This window comes from Diuraphis noxia, unplaced genomic scaffold (assembly GCF_037042655.1).
Source record: "Diuraphis noxia isolate RWA-SAM2 unplaced genomic scaffold, SU_Dnox_SAM2 contig0002, whole genome shotgun sequence".
Taxonomy (NCBI): Eukaryota; Metazoa; Arthropoda; class Insecta; order Hemiptera; family Aphididae; genus Diuraphis; species Diuraphis noxia.
Window position 1 is genome coordinate 43,954,454 of NW_028301712.1, and position 16,570 is coordinate 43,971,023.

At 33.4% G+C, this 16,570-nt stretch overlaps 1 protein-coding gene across 2 annotated transcripts in view; it reads left to right on the forward strand.

The window, feature by feature from the left end:
- The first annotated feature begins 2,030 nt into the window (after positions 1–2,030).
- Positions 2,031–16,570, forward strand: part of LOC107163776 (calpain-11-like) — a 94,007-nt gene continuing 79,467 nt past the window's right edge. The window contains exons 1-2 of one of the 2 annotated variants that reach the window (XM_015511353.2): positions 2,031–2,394; positions 9,339–9,511. In XM_015511353.2, coding sequence (XP_015366839.1) covers positions 9,352–9,511 — 160 coding nt within the window. In that variant the 5' untranslated portion in view covers positions 2,031–2,394; positions 9,339–9,351. Of the gene's footprint in view, positions 2,395–2,468; positions 2,487–9,338; positions 9,512–16,570 lie in introns of those variants that run through there. The other variant, XM_089220240.1, reaches the window with a different exon arrangement.

Sequence of the window (16,570 nt, forward strand, 5' to 3'; positions counted from 1 at the left end):
ATGTATATTATTTTGATTTATAACTACAGATAGACATGTTTTTTTTAGTTTTTAAATACCTACCTACCTACTTATTTAATAGTATAACTCGTATAAGTATAGACAATAACTTGAAAAACATTGCATACCTAATATTATTTATTTTAGTAGGTATCTAGCTGGTATATTTCAGTTTAACTAGAGCCTATAAAAACTAAGTCTCAAAAAAATAGATTTTATTTAAAAAATAAGACCATATAATATGTAAATATGAAAATATATGAAGCTTATGGTCGCCAGGTGAGATGTTTTTGAATTTTTATTCGATTTTATGTTGACCGAGAAGTGATTTTATGATATTTTCTAAGTGTTTAAAGTGTTTAGACCTATAATAAATTTTATATCATGCAACAACGTTGAATACCAAACATGCCAAAAACTGGTTTAAACTGAAAAGAGGAACTAAGATTCGTCCATTTGATTTTAAAATCACCCATTCAACAACCAAAAAAATGTAAAATTAAATTTTTTTAAATTGTTTACCTATAAGTTTAACTAGTTATGAAAACAGACGCATGAAATCTGAAGGTTTGAAAAATAATTGATGCATTCAGTACAAAAAAAATGTATGTGGCTGTGATCGAATCCACATTCGAATTCCACATTTTATCATCGATAAAACAAATATAATTAATTAACTACGAGTATAATCTATTATCTGCCCAATTTATTGATAGCTATATTATATCATGAACCAATTATTTGTATTATTGTAGAACTGAAATATTTTTTTATAATATATATTCATTATAATAGTTACACCTAAAACGAATGCAATCCGTCAGTAGGCACCTGCACCAATACATACATACGTAGATCGGCACGCAGCCCCCATCTGCCCGGTGTCGGTGTTTCAGTTCAAGGTCACGACCACCTGCAACATTCTGGCACTCTGGCGTACACTGCAATTTTCTCAACCCTCCGAAGATTCATTAGTTCATTACTCGCAATCAGGTTTTTGGCAGTCACGGGTAATAATAATTTGACGATTTATTATAAAATATAGTCTCTGTAATAACGTGGTAAGTACTATTATATAATTTGGGATACTCTTTATTACTATTTCGGTCTGTCAAACGAGCGATAAATCAAAATCCCACCAAGTAAAATAAAAATCTAGGATTTAAGACAATCTAGGTCAATACCTGAGTTTAAACATGTATGTTTACAAATTCCAAAAGGAGATTTTGTTTGTGATACTACTGCAAATGTTTTATATAAAAATATTAATTACTAAGAAGTTACAGTGTGTTACGTTTATTATTTATCTAATAATACTATAATATCATTAGACATACACAGAATATTATAACTTCTTCATTGTATTGAGTATCGACTGAAATATTTTATTTACTATCAAAAATAAAGAAATAATTTTTCCCAAAAATATTATACTCTTCAATTAATTTGACACAATCTGGAGGTTAATCACTAATACTGACCTAGACGATAATATTTTGTTTATACGAGTATGTAGCGAAATTTTTCTATATTGTTCGTTAAGTCGCTTTAAATTCAATTCAACATTGTGCGAGTAACATTCATTATTATTTCCACGTCGTTGACAGAATACAATTTGTAAAATATTTCTTAAAAAAATGTTCGATTATTTTGTTTTCAAAGACGGTAGACCAGATGGTTTGGAAAGTGTGCAAAATAGGTATGTAGTATGTACACACAACATGCAGTGGAAATACAAACGAAAAATGTTAAGCCGATAGACAAAATCGGTGAAATAGCAATTAACGGTTGTATAACATAAATAATAATAATAATAATAATAATAACAATATTATTATCATATGATATTAATCGATTGTCGTCAGATGGCGCCGTGTCCGCTGCAGAACAGAATAACGCGACGAGCACGTAATCATAACATTATATACATAATAATAATAATAAATCGTACTTCTACTGTACTAAGGCGACGGCGGCAGCGGGGCATTACGAACGGCGGCGGTGGCGGTTCACCAGCAGTCACGTGTGACTCTTAAATTGCCGACCAGTCGGTGCGCCTCGCGACTGCTATCGTAACGTGCGTCGTCGTCTCCTTCGCCGTAGTCGGTGTAACAGTACAAAAACAGTCCGAACGAAACAATTTTGATACTTTTCAGCACACGCGTGTTTAAAAAATATAGCTCGTGCCTTGACGTGGGTAATACGCGGAGTAATAAAAAAATTTTCGCATCCGAAAGTCTTTGTGTTAGCGAATGAGATAAGCACATTTTCCGACTTGCAAAGATCGCCAGGATCCGTGTGCGCGGTGTATAAAGTAACAAAACAAATAAAATTGTCGCGTCGCTCTCCATCCGTTAGTCCGTCGGCTCCGCTGGCAGAGAACACGGGCAAAGAGTGAGTGCAATACGCATTATTATTTATCATACACAACACATACTGCAACTGGATCGAACTATATGATAATATTATCATGACGCCACGTGATCGTATGAATTTGCATATTTTTATTGATTTGGCAAAAAAATAGCTAGACTTTTTGATTATTCTGTGATCAACATGTATTGCATTATGCAAAAACATGCATATGTTTTTGCAAGATATTTAGAATATTTTTCGTAATTATGCGTAATTCATGAAAGCATTTAACAAAATTATATATTCTTTAAATATTTCTATGACCAGTTAAATAGTAAAACTATTAAAAATTGTGAAACTATTACTAGAAATAACTAATAAAAAAAATATAGGTATTACGACTGCACTCGAAGGATGTTACTGATATTTTTTTCTCGGGCAACAGGCATCCGAATTTTAGCTTTTATAGTTCAAACGGAACCTAGGCAAACTATTGACAGCTTTTTCCAGTTTGTCTACACATATTAACCAAGCTCATATTCAATACCTAGAGCGGGTACAAGGGGTGATTAGTTGGTGGGGGGGAGGAGGGTCTGCAGAAAAAACACGATTCTTGTTAATAAATTAATTTTAGGTTTTTTTAAAATACGTTAAAATAATTATTTGTAGTCTCCGAACACAACCACAATATTTTATGATAAATTGTTTCAGACTAATACCATCACTTTTTAAAACTCAGTTTTTCATATAGTACAATATTATTATCTGTTGTTGTATAGTTAGTAGCACTAACTTAGTGCATGTAAAACACGCAGTCTAGGCCGTGTCCGCATCTTTTTCATTCCTAGACTCTTAACCACCCTTGTTTGAGATTTACCCATGTGTACTTAAGGATTTGCCCCAAACGGTCTCACGCACAACGTCTGTTTTATATTTTAGACGACAAGATTGCTTGCGGGCGCTTGTATGAGTATCCGCCGAGGGGGTGTTTCCCATAAAAGTGCATCCGCGGGAAAAAAAACTGGTCCAGTACACAACTATTTATTTACCTATTCGTATTCTTTTTTAAATTATTTTTACTTGGCCGGTGTAAAGTGCTACCATAACGTTGTTATACTCGTAGATAATATTATACCTTTAATACCTACTACGTGCAGGACATTTTACTATAGTTAGGTGACTATAGTGAACACCGAACACGTAATTATGGCGTGATTGGTGATTCAAACCCATATGATCACACTAAATGCAAAGTGTAGTCCAAATATTATAAAAACAGTATTAAGTGAAAATTGCACATTCAGCAATGTTTTGACTCTTCGAAATACATCAGTTATACATTTTTACACAATTAACATCATATTAATAATATACAAATCACATACATACATTATAATTATTACCTATATATTATTGTTATATAGAGTAACGACATGCTATTATATGGTTTGCATGCGGCCATAAAGTATATAGTATATTATATAGGTACTCAGCTTTTGCTATAAAACAGATCCCCCTATATAGGATTCGCTCTCCAATCCCCTTAAATTGTCATTATTTTTAGTACTTACCATGTTCAGGATACTTAACATCCGTAGTGACAGCAAGTGTTTATCTCAAACTTACAAAATAACTCCAATAAAGGTTGTCATGGCAATTATCTGACGAGACTGTTTTTCAAATCTTTATTGTGTAATTTAGAGATACATCGCCATCGATATTAAGAATGAAAAAACCACGCGTGGTTCTGGGATTACGAAATATTATATTAAAATCGATCTAAAAATGACGGATGAATGGGTGTGATCTATACTATAATAGTATCAGAAATAATATAATAAGAAAGCTTATACGAAAAATAAAATATTGCAACGATCACCACGTATAAAAAACATTTAAATAATTGTGTTTTTTGTCAACCGAAGTGTATATTCCAATATCACCAATTAAGTGAATTTATATTTTTATTACTAAAAAAAAAACTATACTGCGATATATATTATATTATGCGATTACATATTTTTTTTTTACGAAGCGGTGGACTTAATTCTTTTTCTTGAGGGTGGTAAAAGCTGATTCACAAGGACTACAGTACGAGTACGTTATAATAGTTAAATAGTTTTTCTGTATAAGTTTTACTATACGCTTGACACCTGCTGGCACGCGCTTTATACCAGACTGACGTCGCGACGACAGTAATAATAAATTATTATACATAAAGGTAGCTGGTGCCACAGTCAGCTGTTGTGGCTGCCGCACGTCTCGCGTACAGGGACGCTCCGTCACTTCCGGTATCGCAGTCGTGCGTGCCACCGTTTTTTTTTTTTTACGAAAAACATTTTTTTTTCACTAGTCGTCGCCCCTTCTCTCTGCAATAACAATAACGTTGCGTTTTTGTTTGTACGGTTTTTGGGTTTTTTTTTCTGTTCTACCCTTCGCACACACGTCTCGATGCGTACCCTTCCATCCGTAAACGCTTTCGAATATCAGCTAATACTATATATATACAATATACACCTATAGCAGCAACAACAATTACGCGCCAGACAAAATAATATTATTGAGTATATATATATTATATAAATATATAATAAGATATTGTATACTCAATGATAATATAACATTATGTTTGTATACCGCAGTAATTTCCTGTTCGATTTTAACTTCTTTAGATCTTCTATCTGTCGTGTTTTTTTTTTTTTAGTCTTGCGTTTCGGTAAAAGCATAAGTACCGCTATAATTATTTCATTATTACGGATGTAAACAGATCGAGCACAATGTCTTGATGAGAAAACTTATTTTTACTTTCTTGTATAGTATCTTATAATATTTAAAAATAATAATAATAATACCCCGCTCAATCGTCGTCACTCATTCGTCCTTTCAACATTTTACCGTTTTACATTGTGTGATTCATTAATAAAATTGAATTTGTGTATAATTATTAGGTATGTTTAATATTTTATCGTCACCTAGCCGTCCAGCACTGCCTAATATTAAATTAACCTACTTTCCAAATTTATATTTTAAAACAATCTTGATTTAAGTATTTAAAATTCAACTCGTAAAATTTAAATCATCTCTTTTAAAACCATTCAAGCTAAATATAATTCACTATACTTGTGAATAAAAAGAAATCACTGAGCGCGTTTTCAGGTTTTTAGTGTTTTAAAAACGTCGATGATCATCGTTTTTTCATTGGTATTTCTACATAAATAAGCATTGTGTCTTGACTAGTAAATTATTTTCCTTACTTTCGTATTTATTTAAATAGTCATGATACAGCAAAATCATTACTTGGGAGTTGGACGTAATGAAATCATGTCACTGGAATGATTTTAAAATGTATATACTTGTGGGTGGTTTTTATTACCTATTTGTATACAAGATATACGATAAAAATCTTTAAACAAGTAGCTTATTTATGTCCACCTTATTAAAAGTTATATATTATACATTAATTATGATGTTTTGTTTTTTTCTCGAGTCATGTATGACCTTACGACTTCAAAACACTATGCTATGCATAATTCAATGTAAAACATTGGTGATATTGTAGACAATGGAGTAAAAAAATTAAAATTTGTTCAGTAGAGGCCACGAGAAGAATTGTACCATTTAATGAATTTTAAAATGTAACTTTGTTAAGATTTCCTCGTTAAAAAGAACGTACTATATTGCGTAGACAAGCCAAAAAAAATTTAAAAAAATAACGTGCCTAATTCGCGTTTTTTAAATTTGTATTTTGTGGTTTCTGTAGTTTTATTATGTTGTTTTTCTTGCTACATGATTTTTGCCGATTGTGATTGCACGATTATTTTATAAGACTCCTTAAAAATGTAGCGTATTAATATTATATATTTAAAAATTTAAAAAATAACGTATTCGATATTTACATTAAAAAAAAATTAATTTTTATATCCTCGATTTTTAATAATACAATATGAAAAAAACTATGACGAACCTTCGAAATATTTTTAAAAATATAAACCATATCCATACAATGTTTAGTTAATGAACTGTAATTGAAATGCTTAAAAAAAAAATGTGATATGATTATGTCGTGCCAATACCATATATTCATATAATATATAACAGAGTAATATATATAACGTTTCAATTATATATTATCAATAACACCTAGTCAAATTGATTTTTTTGTTAAACCTTGAGTTAATTTTAGTTTTTTATTTCTTTATTATCATTATAGATTAGAAGTAGCAACAAATTTCAAAGTCATACTGCAGCTCGATTTCAAACACACATTTTCTAAACCAAAACATAAATGACCATAATATAATATAATACGTGCGTTGTATATTTTTGCCTCAATAATGAAATCATAATAGGTTTTATTTTTTGATCATTAGTCATTGGGCATCGCTAGTGAATAGTCTGAATGCGATCGAAAGATAAATATTGTGAGCACCTCCTTTCCTTAATGTACTGCAATTAATTGAACGCATTCAATTCGGTGGGAAGGGAGAGTTTGCAATTAGTCCATATATTGGTTGTGACCTTTGAAGAAGGAGTATTGCTGCAGCGTCAAGTACAAATTTGTTTCGCGTTGTTACTACTACAAGACTAAATATGGAATACATTTCACTTTGCATATTTTCACATGTTGCAGGTAACGCTGCTGGTACCCGCTAATATATTGCATTCATATAATAGATCGTAAATTATCAACAGGTTCACGTGTTTCAACGGGCACACGAATAATAATAATAATATACCGTATGGGTGCCACTATACGTCTATACATGTAGTTATTATGTGTTATTATGTATTTTGAACATTATGATTGTTTTTACGTCTTGTTTGTATAGGTACCCCCACTATCTATATGAGTTATATTTTGCTGCATAGATGAATTTATTTTTATTCATTTCTATCGGTCCACTCCAAATTGAAACAGTTCTAAAAGTGTACCTACTAAAAATTGACTTGTTCGATAACAAAACTTTTCCCGTTAATACAAGGTAACATTAAAAAAAAAAAAAATACATTAATATTATATTGTTTGATTGAAAAACATAAATATTTAAATATGCATTTATACTCTTAGTCAATAAATAACTACCGAATAAACATAAAATTAAAAAGTATGTAGGTACTAAAAGAAAAAAACTAAAAACTTTTGTTATTCTACGAAAATTTCATTGTGATGAAATAGATATTTTATAATTTTATATCTTACTCAGCGATTAATTTCATAAGCCAAAAGAAATATCTTGAAAATAACTTTCAAATCTTAAATTCGTTATCCTATATTTTTGTCGTGCACTTGTGCCGTCAGTTACGTTTGTGGACTATAACTAAAACCACTTATTTAATAATATACGTATGTACATAATAATGTTAATGTACGATATTGTTTTTGTTTATTGATTATTAATTTTTAGTAAAATTTTTAAGCGTTCCACAATGCACTATGTTTAGCAATAACATACATGCTTAATTGGTTAAATATATTTTTATATTTGTATCACTTTTATGTTCTACAGCTGTAGAATTCGTTAGCAATCTATGTAGCTATAAATTATAACACTAACCACTGATGATTTGTTTATGAGCTGTTAATATTTTAACATTGGTGAGGCGTTGAGCAGCGAGCGTTTAAATTATCCGCGTGTAAACGTATATTTGATCTGCTTGTTGTATATAGTTGTTACGTAAAAGTGGTTCAAGCATATAATATTTTATATTATATTATATTTTTTAAATCGCTAACGATGTGTTTTGTTAATTGGTTTTCATATGTTATATGTTATTTTCTCGTTATTTTTTTCAGAGTAATTTATTCATTTTATTTTTTACATGCATTTATCAATACGTTAATATCTATAATAAGTAATTCAATATAATACTATTCGATAGTAAATAATATATCATTTTCTCATAGATTTTTATTTGAAAATATCTATGCATTTTATAGTATTTAAATATTAGGTAAATTATTTTGGTCGGATTATTTCTTTTTCAACGATTTTCGTTATGATAACTATATTACGATGCACACATTGCATTCCATACCGTACTTGATGTGCATAGTTGATACTAATTTAAACACATTTTCTACCTATATCTTAATCAATATATATATATATGTATAGGTACAATATATTGTAACGGAATCTTCTAATTGAATATAAACAAGACTAATACAACCGTTATCGATTACTTATATCTAGGGTTAGGTTCTATCTAAGGTTAAGTTAGCTGATTGGGTTTGTCGAACTAGCTCGCGTATAGTTCATTGCATACTATATGTAGACGCTCTTAATAAAATAAAACTATTTTCAACTCTGTAATGTTAGTTGTACCCCGTTGTTTTTTTGAACAATCTGCCGGGCACCAATGTTAAATACAATTTGAAGGTTTTAGTAACGGTATAGTAGAATTAAACCTCCGCAGTCTTATATAAGAAAAAAAATGTCCCATAGTCGATTTTCAATTACTTTCTTTTATTATTATTAATTTGCAGTAATGCGTTACTAATTTTTTTCAACTTATCGCATCTTTTGTTATACGATATAAAACCGCTTTATTAATCTTATACGATTTGACATTTTCTGCCAATTTATCTAATTTTTTACTTTTCCTTTGTTTTCCTATAAATGTAGTTTTAGCGTTGTCTCATTCCATTATTCGATGTTAAACATAAACCTATAGCAGCGTACTATTCCGATACTATTACCTTAAAAATACGGACAATTTCTTCTGTTCCTTTGAAACCTTCAAATTATCATGTTTAATATTCATATAGCGGCAATCTCATATTAGGCACCCGTGTAATTCACGAGAGGAAATTCAACGGAATTAAAAACTATATCCGATATGGGTCCCACGCACTCCAAACGTCCCACATATAAATATGAAAACAGTCACTTGGCCATTGATAAAAATAATATCTCAACAGTTTACTTACTTTGTCATAAAATGAATGCACCTAAGTGATGACTACGTGTTATATTTTTCAGGAATGAAAATGAGATGAGTGTAGAGGCCGAGCATGGCGGGTGTTGGGACAGTTGCGTGCGGCTCATGTGCCACAATCACTCGTCGTCGCAGCCGTCGAACCATCGGCATCCCTACCCTGCCCGCCACCTCTACGCCAACGGCAACAAAAACGGCTTGAACGGACACGTCAAAGGTGAGTGTCAGAGCGTACATTGTGAACACCATCACTGTAATACGCATATTATAATTATTATATCGATTGGATAGTTATTTTTTTTTCATTTAAAAAGTACTTAATACAGGAAAATTGTTTAAAAATGTACCACAAGCTGCCGATGTTTCATCACATCATATATTAACCTTAAAGATTGTACTATTATAGTTTCTGGATGGAAATGAAGACCGTTTTAATTACCGGGCATTCCAGATATTTTTAATTTTTTGTTTTTTTTTGGGGGGAAGGAAGTTGTATGTATACCACTATACCTACTGCTGCTAAGTAGTTAGATCGAACAAAAAAGGGATGTCATGGAAAAAAAACACCATATTCCTGACCACAATACTACATTGTATCTATATTATAGTTAGGTACGATGTTTGTAATACAGTTTATGGGTACCTACTTACCTACCTGCAATGAGAACACGACGCGCGTATGTTTGTGAACGCGGTGCCGGTGCTTTGGTGCTTTACATCTCGATGACCGCTTTTGTGCACACGCGCTCACGGTAGATCTAACCTAAAAATACAATAGTATGCGTATTTTATATTATAGGTATATTATAATATGTTTATCGTATATATATATAATATATTTATAGCAATAGAGTGTGTAATGATAATAATAATGACCGGTTACGACGATTTATGATTTACGTAGAGAGAGAGAGAGAGAGAGAGAGAGAGAGAGAGCAAGAGCTGCAGATATATAGGAGAATTTCGCGCTGGAATCATAAAACAAAACTGTGGGCCAAAGCGTATTTTATGTATATGACACAGTATTCAGCCAATGTGTTTATCACGATCGCGCGGGAACCTCTCCACATTTATTATTATATTATTATGTTACAGCGTGCCTAAATGCTCCAGGTATATACCATCCCATTAGTTCGACCACCGTGCCATTCGGTACCACAACATACACTCGATTCGCACATAAAATATTACATTATAAGTATATGTATACCTACCAATGGTGTATCTACCCGTCAGCGGTTATTTCAAGTTACAACCATGTGTTTTCTATTTTTCTGCGCCGTCTTCTAGCTCCATGTGGCTACTCCTCCGCAATGTCACGACTCCCGTGGACTCGTCGTGGTTCGATTTTTTTTTCATTATTATTATTTATTCTCTTACTGTTCATGAATGGATGTCCCGAGGACGCCTTAAGCTGTAATTACTACGTTTATTAAAATAATGCTACGACTACGACGGCGTCTAGTCGGAGGAGTCGTCGCTGAGGAGCCACGTCCGGTATGATATGCAAATCGTCGTCGGCGTAGCTATCGCCGCGGCTCTTCAGATAACGGTGAAAGCTCGAAAATTAAACCATAACCGCGGTGCAGGCATGCCGTACCTATCGGTGGAAATTGGATTTTGCAGAAATTACTTCTGCATTTCCGAGAGAAAGAAATGATATACACGACTCCAACAATCGTAATCAGAAAGTAATCATAATAATATTATGATCATCATACCTCCGCATTCCCGCTGCACTTCTTCAGTAGCATAATATTGTGTTATAGCCGTCACGCGATGTAAAATTACGAAACGAAATACCACGATCATAGTCGAGTGCTGCAGGTGATCGATTGTGTAAATTTCGCAGGGCTGACCATTATGTTGGTAAAAATAAAAACAACACTTTTTTTCGTTACATAATCATTTTAAGTCATTGAACAAACGTTCAGAAAACCGCTGTTTAGCGATGATAAAAAATTCACTCCGGCCGTAATGTTACCTGCGTATACAATTATGTTATAGTGCAGTAAATATCTATACCTATCTACGACTGCTCGCATACGCACTATACGAATTGCACATAGCAATATAATACCTCCACACCTATAATTTACATTATATTATATAGGTACATATTATTATACCCGGCGAGCCGAGTCGTGTTAATATCACTTTTTTAACCGCGGGACTAGGTACGAGAGGCGGATGAGTTAGTATACGCTAGCATGACGTTGCAACAGTGTTTAAAATATATTATTATATTTCTGGTCGAGCTGCGCTGTTGTAGGCACCAGATAACCTTTTATGTGATATACACGCGTGCTACCGCGGAGAGTTCGACGTCGTCGTCGTCTCCGTCGTCGTCGTTTTCGTATCTTAATCGAAATCGGTTTCTATTCGAAAATCGTAATCCGCTCGCCCCGTACACGGCGCGTGTTATCTCGCAACAGCCGATACGCCGACCCGCAAGACTGGCTTAATAATATCACGGCATCTGGTATCATATCACTATAATATAGGTATACATGCCCACAATAATATTATGACGTTATTAATTTAAAACTATGTCGAGCGGAGGGCGACCACCCGCGCGACGGATCGCACGCACAATGTCGATACACAATGTTAATTATTATTAACGCGGCCACGTGACCGACGACGTACTCGCGATGGGTGCCGGGCCGGGCGAGGTACCACAACCACTACGGAACTCGGGCGAGGTACCACCATTGGTCTCGGGACCGAGTATACAATAATAATATGAGATATAATATATTATATTTAGTACACGATTATTATACCTACCTATAAGGACACGGGCCCCGAGCGACTGCAGCAGTATAGACTAGTCGAGTTCGTTAAGCGAATAATTGTGGACGTTGCACACTTGTACGCATACGTTTCGGCGTACATAATATTATAATATTAATATGGCATAAAAACCACGGTCTGGATTGTCTGGAATCGTATGCGCTTGCACACATAATATTATATTTATGAATTTTACTAGGAATTGGAACGATTGTCATTAAAAATCTATATAGCGTTGTTTTTCGTCTCACAACGCATGTAGAACGTAGACATATTTAAAATAACCGATAAAATGCATTTTTCATAGTTTTGCACATTATTATACACAGTCATAAAAACGTGTTAATTGCACATTATTTCTATATTACAATATAAAAAGCATCATAAACTTTTATAAAATATACAAAAATAAATGAAAAGAACTATATGAAAACATCATTACACCATATTATATATGGCCCATATATTTTTATCAGTAGGTATGCTCTGCATCTACCGCTGTAACAGCTGAAGTTTTCAAATACGATTTGCTCGACTTATAATTTTATTTACTTACTTACTAATATGAGATTTAATAAGGAGTTATATTTACAATGGTGTCGTACAGACAGTACTTACGCATAACGTATAGACACGCGGGCATATGAATTATCGTGCGAACATTCGGATTATCGTGCAGACGTGTAGGCGTCGAAACACTCGAAACCAATATAAATGCAAATACAATCGACTCACTCAACGAGTTCAAGGGGGAAATTAAAAAAAAAAAAATGTACTTAATAAAAATTTCGAGACATCAAAAAAATCATAAAAATATATTATTGGTATAGATAACTTACTACTTTATTATTACTCATAATAATATTATAGGTACTATATTTTTAACCAGTAGACGTATAATTTTATTTAAAGAATTTCTATAAGTAGTTGTTGATATTATTTTTTTAATACATTTGTATCAATTATTTTCTCTAAATAACGGAGTAGACAATGTACTTACTGGATTCCCTCCACAAATTCTTGGCTATTATATTGATTTTTCTTTTTGCCATGATAAAATTAATTTTTTCTGTAAGTGATAATTTAGTCAATTTTTTTCTTTAACTAACAAGAATAATAATTTCTAGTTATCAATTTTCGAATTACTCAGGAGTGACTGTAGCTTATATTATGGCTGGTCGTGGCAAAGTCCGAAAACTTTCATATGCGTTTTTTTCGACAGCCACACTGACCGTCATCAATGTCGTCGCCGCAATCAAACGGTAAACACGCTGCTTTCGGTTCAATTACCTGTAGACGATTACGACGTGTAAGTATATTTCTCCATACATTTAATAATATGTGTGTACGTGTGTGTACGAGCGCATTGATGAAAACGTGCGTTCAATTAATTAGCCCCATTTACCTCAGAATGTGCTCAGAGTGCTGCTGCCGTGTGGTATTTATTTTGTACACATTTTCTTCTCGTCTCTTTCTCTCTTTCTCCCTCAAACTGTTTCTGTCTTTCTTTCCGCCCAACGACGATCGTTTTTTTCCTATTTGTATACCGAGAATCGCCGCACACTGACCAAAGCTCGACGTCCGCAGAAGAATCCGCTCTTCATTAGCGGCGGCGACGGCGGCTTTTACACGCCGCCGCGTATTATATATTATTACTATATATCATACTTATATCTATAAGACGTGATCAGCCAATGTGGTAGAGAATAAACGCCGCGTTCATATAGATATTTTTTTCCATTTGCTCCTTCTTAAATTTGCCTTTTTTTTTGCGTCATATATATAAATCGCATGACTGCAGTTTAAGTATATGTTCCTTCGATAACAACAGTATTAGTATTGAGAGCAACGCACTTGTCCAAACATCATATTCATATTATAATTATTTATATTTATATTTATCTCGATCGTATGTTTAATAATTTAATAATATGTAATGCGTGTGTGCCGCCGCGCTCGCACGAGTATACAATATACTATATACGTTTAGTCGTCTAATTTTGCCAGCGATTTTAATTATGACCGCCATGGACCGTTAATCGGCAATTACCCGGGAATCCGGTCCCAGCTTCGACCAAACTGGATTATTATTACCCGTCATCATACCTCCGTAGCACCAGCGTTATCTCGAAGCACTGCGTGCATGCAGCGACTTAAATATAATAAATAATAATATATTATACAGCATCCAGCATAATAGTATGTAAAATATGTGTGGTTGATGACCAGATGATACTATTATTATGATAAGGCCGATGACGATGACGATTATTTTTATGGTTTTTCTGTGTAGTAGAACACGACGAAGATACGCGTGTTTTTCACATATAGCACGGACACATTTTAAATAATGATTCGTATTTGTCGTGTGACCGGCACGTATAGTGATGTTGTTTTTTTTTATCTTGACGAATTTCGGACGTTTGCAAAGCAACACGTCTGATCTGCATGCGACGTTATAAATTCTGTAGCTCAATTTAGTAGTAACTATAGTAGTAGTCAGAGTACAAAATACGAATGTTTTTAACCAATAGTTAAAAGTTCTTCTCCACGCAACTGGACCGGTTTCATTTCCAGTCAAACGTCTTTTGTTTGTACTCTACTTCATCGTCGTAGACTAGAGACCCGAGGCAAATGTAAGCCATTTTTATCGTTTAATTTTTTTTTTTTTTTTACTTACCGCCAAGTTTACTGAGCACATGCCGCAAAAATATAAAAACAAACATAATACCATTGTTAGTGCCAACTTAAGGATTTGCGGAGTTTGGTGTGAAATATATTTATTTTTCATAATATGAAAGTGTTCTTTTCATGAACACGGAAAAAACATAAAATGGATATTGGCACATAGTTCAGTAAATAATAGGATTTATTTGACAATGGTTTTAACACAATTGTTTAGTGATGAATAAGTTTGCTTGATTTTATGAATTGGTTACACATACTGGATCGTCTATTTATTATTACATGCAAATTGTTAGTTTACAAACCAATCGTACTACGATGTTTATTAATGATGAGACACCTAATAGGTACGTGATACTCCTATATCAAAAGTAATCAAAGTTTTTCATTCCACGGCTTCTTTGTATCTTCACATTATTCGACGGTTCTCAAATTATTGGTGATTTTTTAATCAACGGTGACGGTCGACGAATACAATTCGGACGATAAATGATGATAATAATGACTTTAGTACCATAGAAATTAAACTTCAAATTTTCATAATCACTTTAATGATTGAAAATAATATTTATGTTTTCATTTATTGTCAATTGTGTTTTTTTCTCATTTATGAGTTACGATACGCATATTTGAATCGATCGCTGAAACTTGTATTAGGTACTCATTTTTTATTTTATTTTTTCAATTCCGATATTCTTTGAACTCTACAAAACTTTTTCTATTTCTTATTTCCCAAGAGTATCTACATTATTTTACGAAGCCCTGACACCTCTGAATTGATCTTGAATCTTTTCTTAAACACATTGTTATGCACTATTGATAAACAATAGAATTTTTCCCCCTTCTAAGCAATCGACGACGGATCCAATTGAAAGTTTGTTCTGCCGTGATGGCCTTGGGTAGGGAAAAAATTCACAAAGAGTGAAAGCCCACCGTCGCCCACACGTGCTCGCTGCTCCCCGTTCATCCGTTCCCGTTGTGTCGTTTATCGTTTGAGAGGGCGCCCAGGGTTATTTGATGAACGTTAGTTTTTTTATTCGCAATATTAAATTATTTGCATTGTTTTTTTTTATTCCCACTTAACCTCATCATCATCATCATCATTATCATCAGCTGCAACAGGCGTGATCTCCCAACTCACACACACACACACACACACACACACTTACACGCACACATTCATCGGTATCATAAGAATACACCGACGCTATAGTCTTCGTTATTAATAGGTACAAGATACACGGTGGGCGGGAGCTGTCCATCAGGCGTCCAAGGACTGGACTCGACTGCGGTAGATTGGTGCTACCCCTCAGTGTTTATAGTATATAATGCAGGTACTATAATAACATATTGTATACGTATAATAACGACAACGCGTGTCATGTGATAATAATATACCTACAGTGTGATACCTCGGTCAGGGGCATATTCGCACACGGACAAAATAGGCATTTGTCCTGGGCCCACCGGTGACTAACACCGACTTGGTAATATAATATTATAATATATGGCCCAATTTTGTATTTTGTCCTGAGCCATATATTTAGTAAATCGATCTCTGACCTCGACAGTGAACGACGTTAGACTTACGGAATTTTCACGTCTGCAATTCAGTAAGTAAACATTTATTTTACACATATCACAGGTATTCGTTTTTGCCCGTGCGAAGAGGAACATTTCTAAGCTCAGACAGTTTACCGTGTTTTTCGTGTGTTGTATAATACAAATAAAATACGCATACAAATATGCGGGTACACGAGGAATTCGTCAAGCGATTATCACATCACTCCTACGT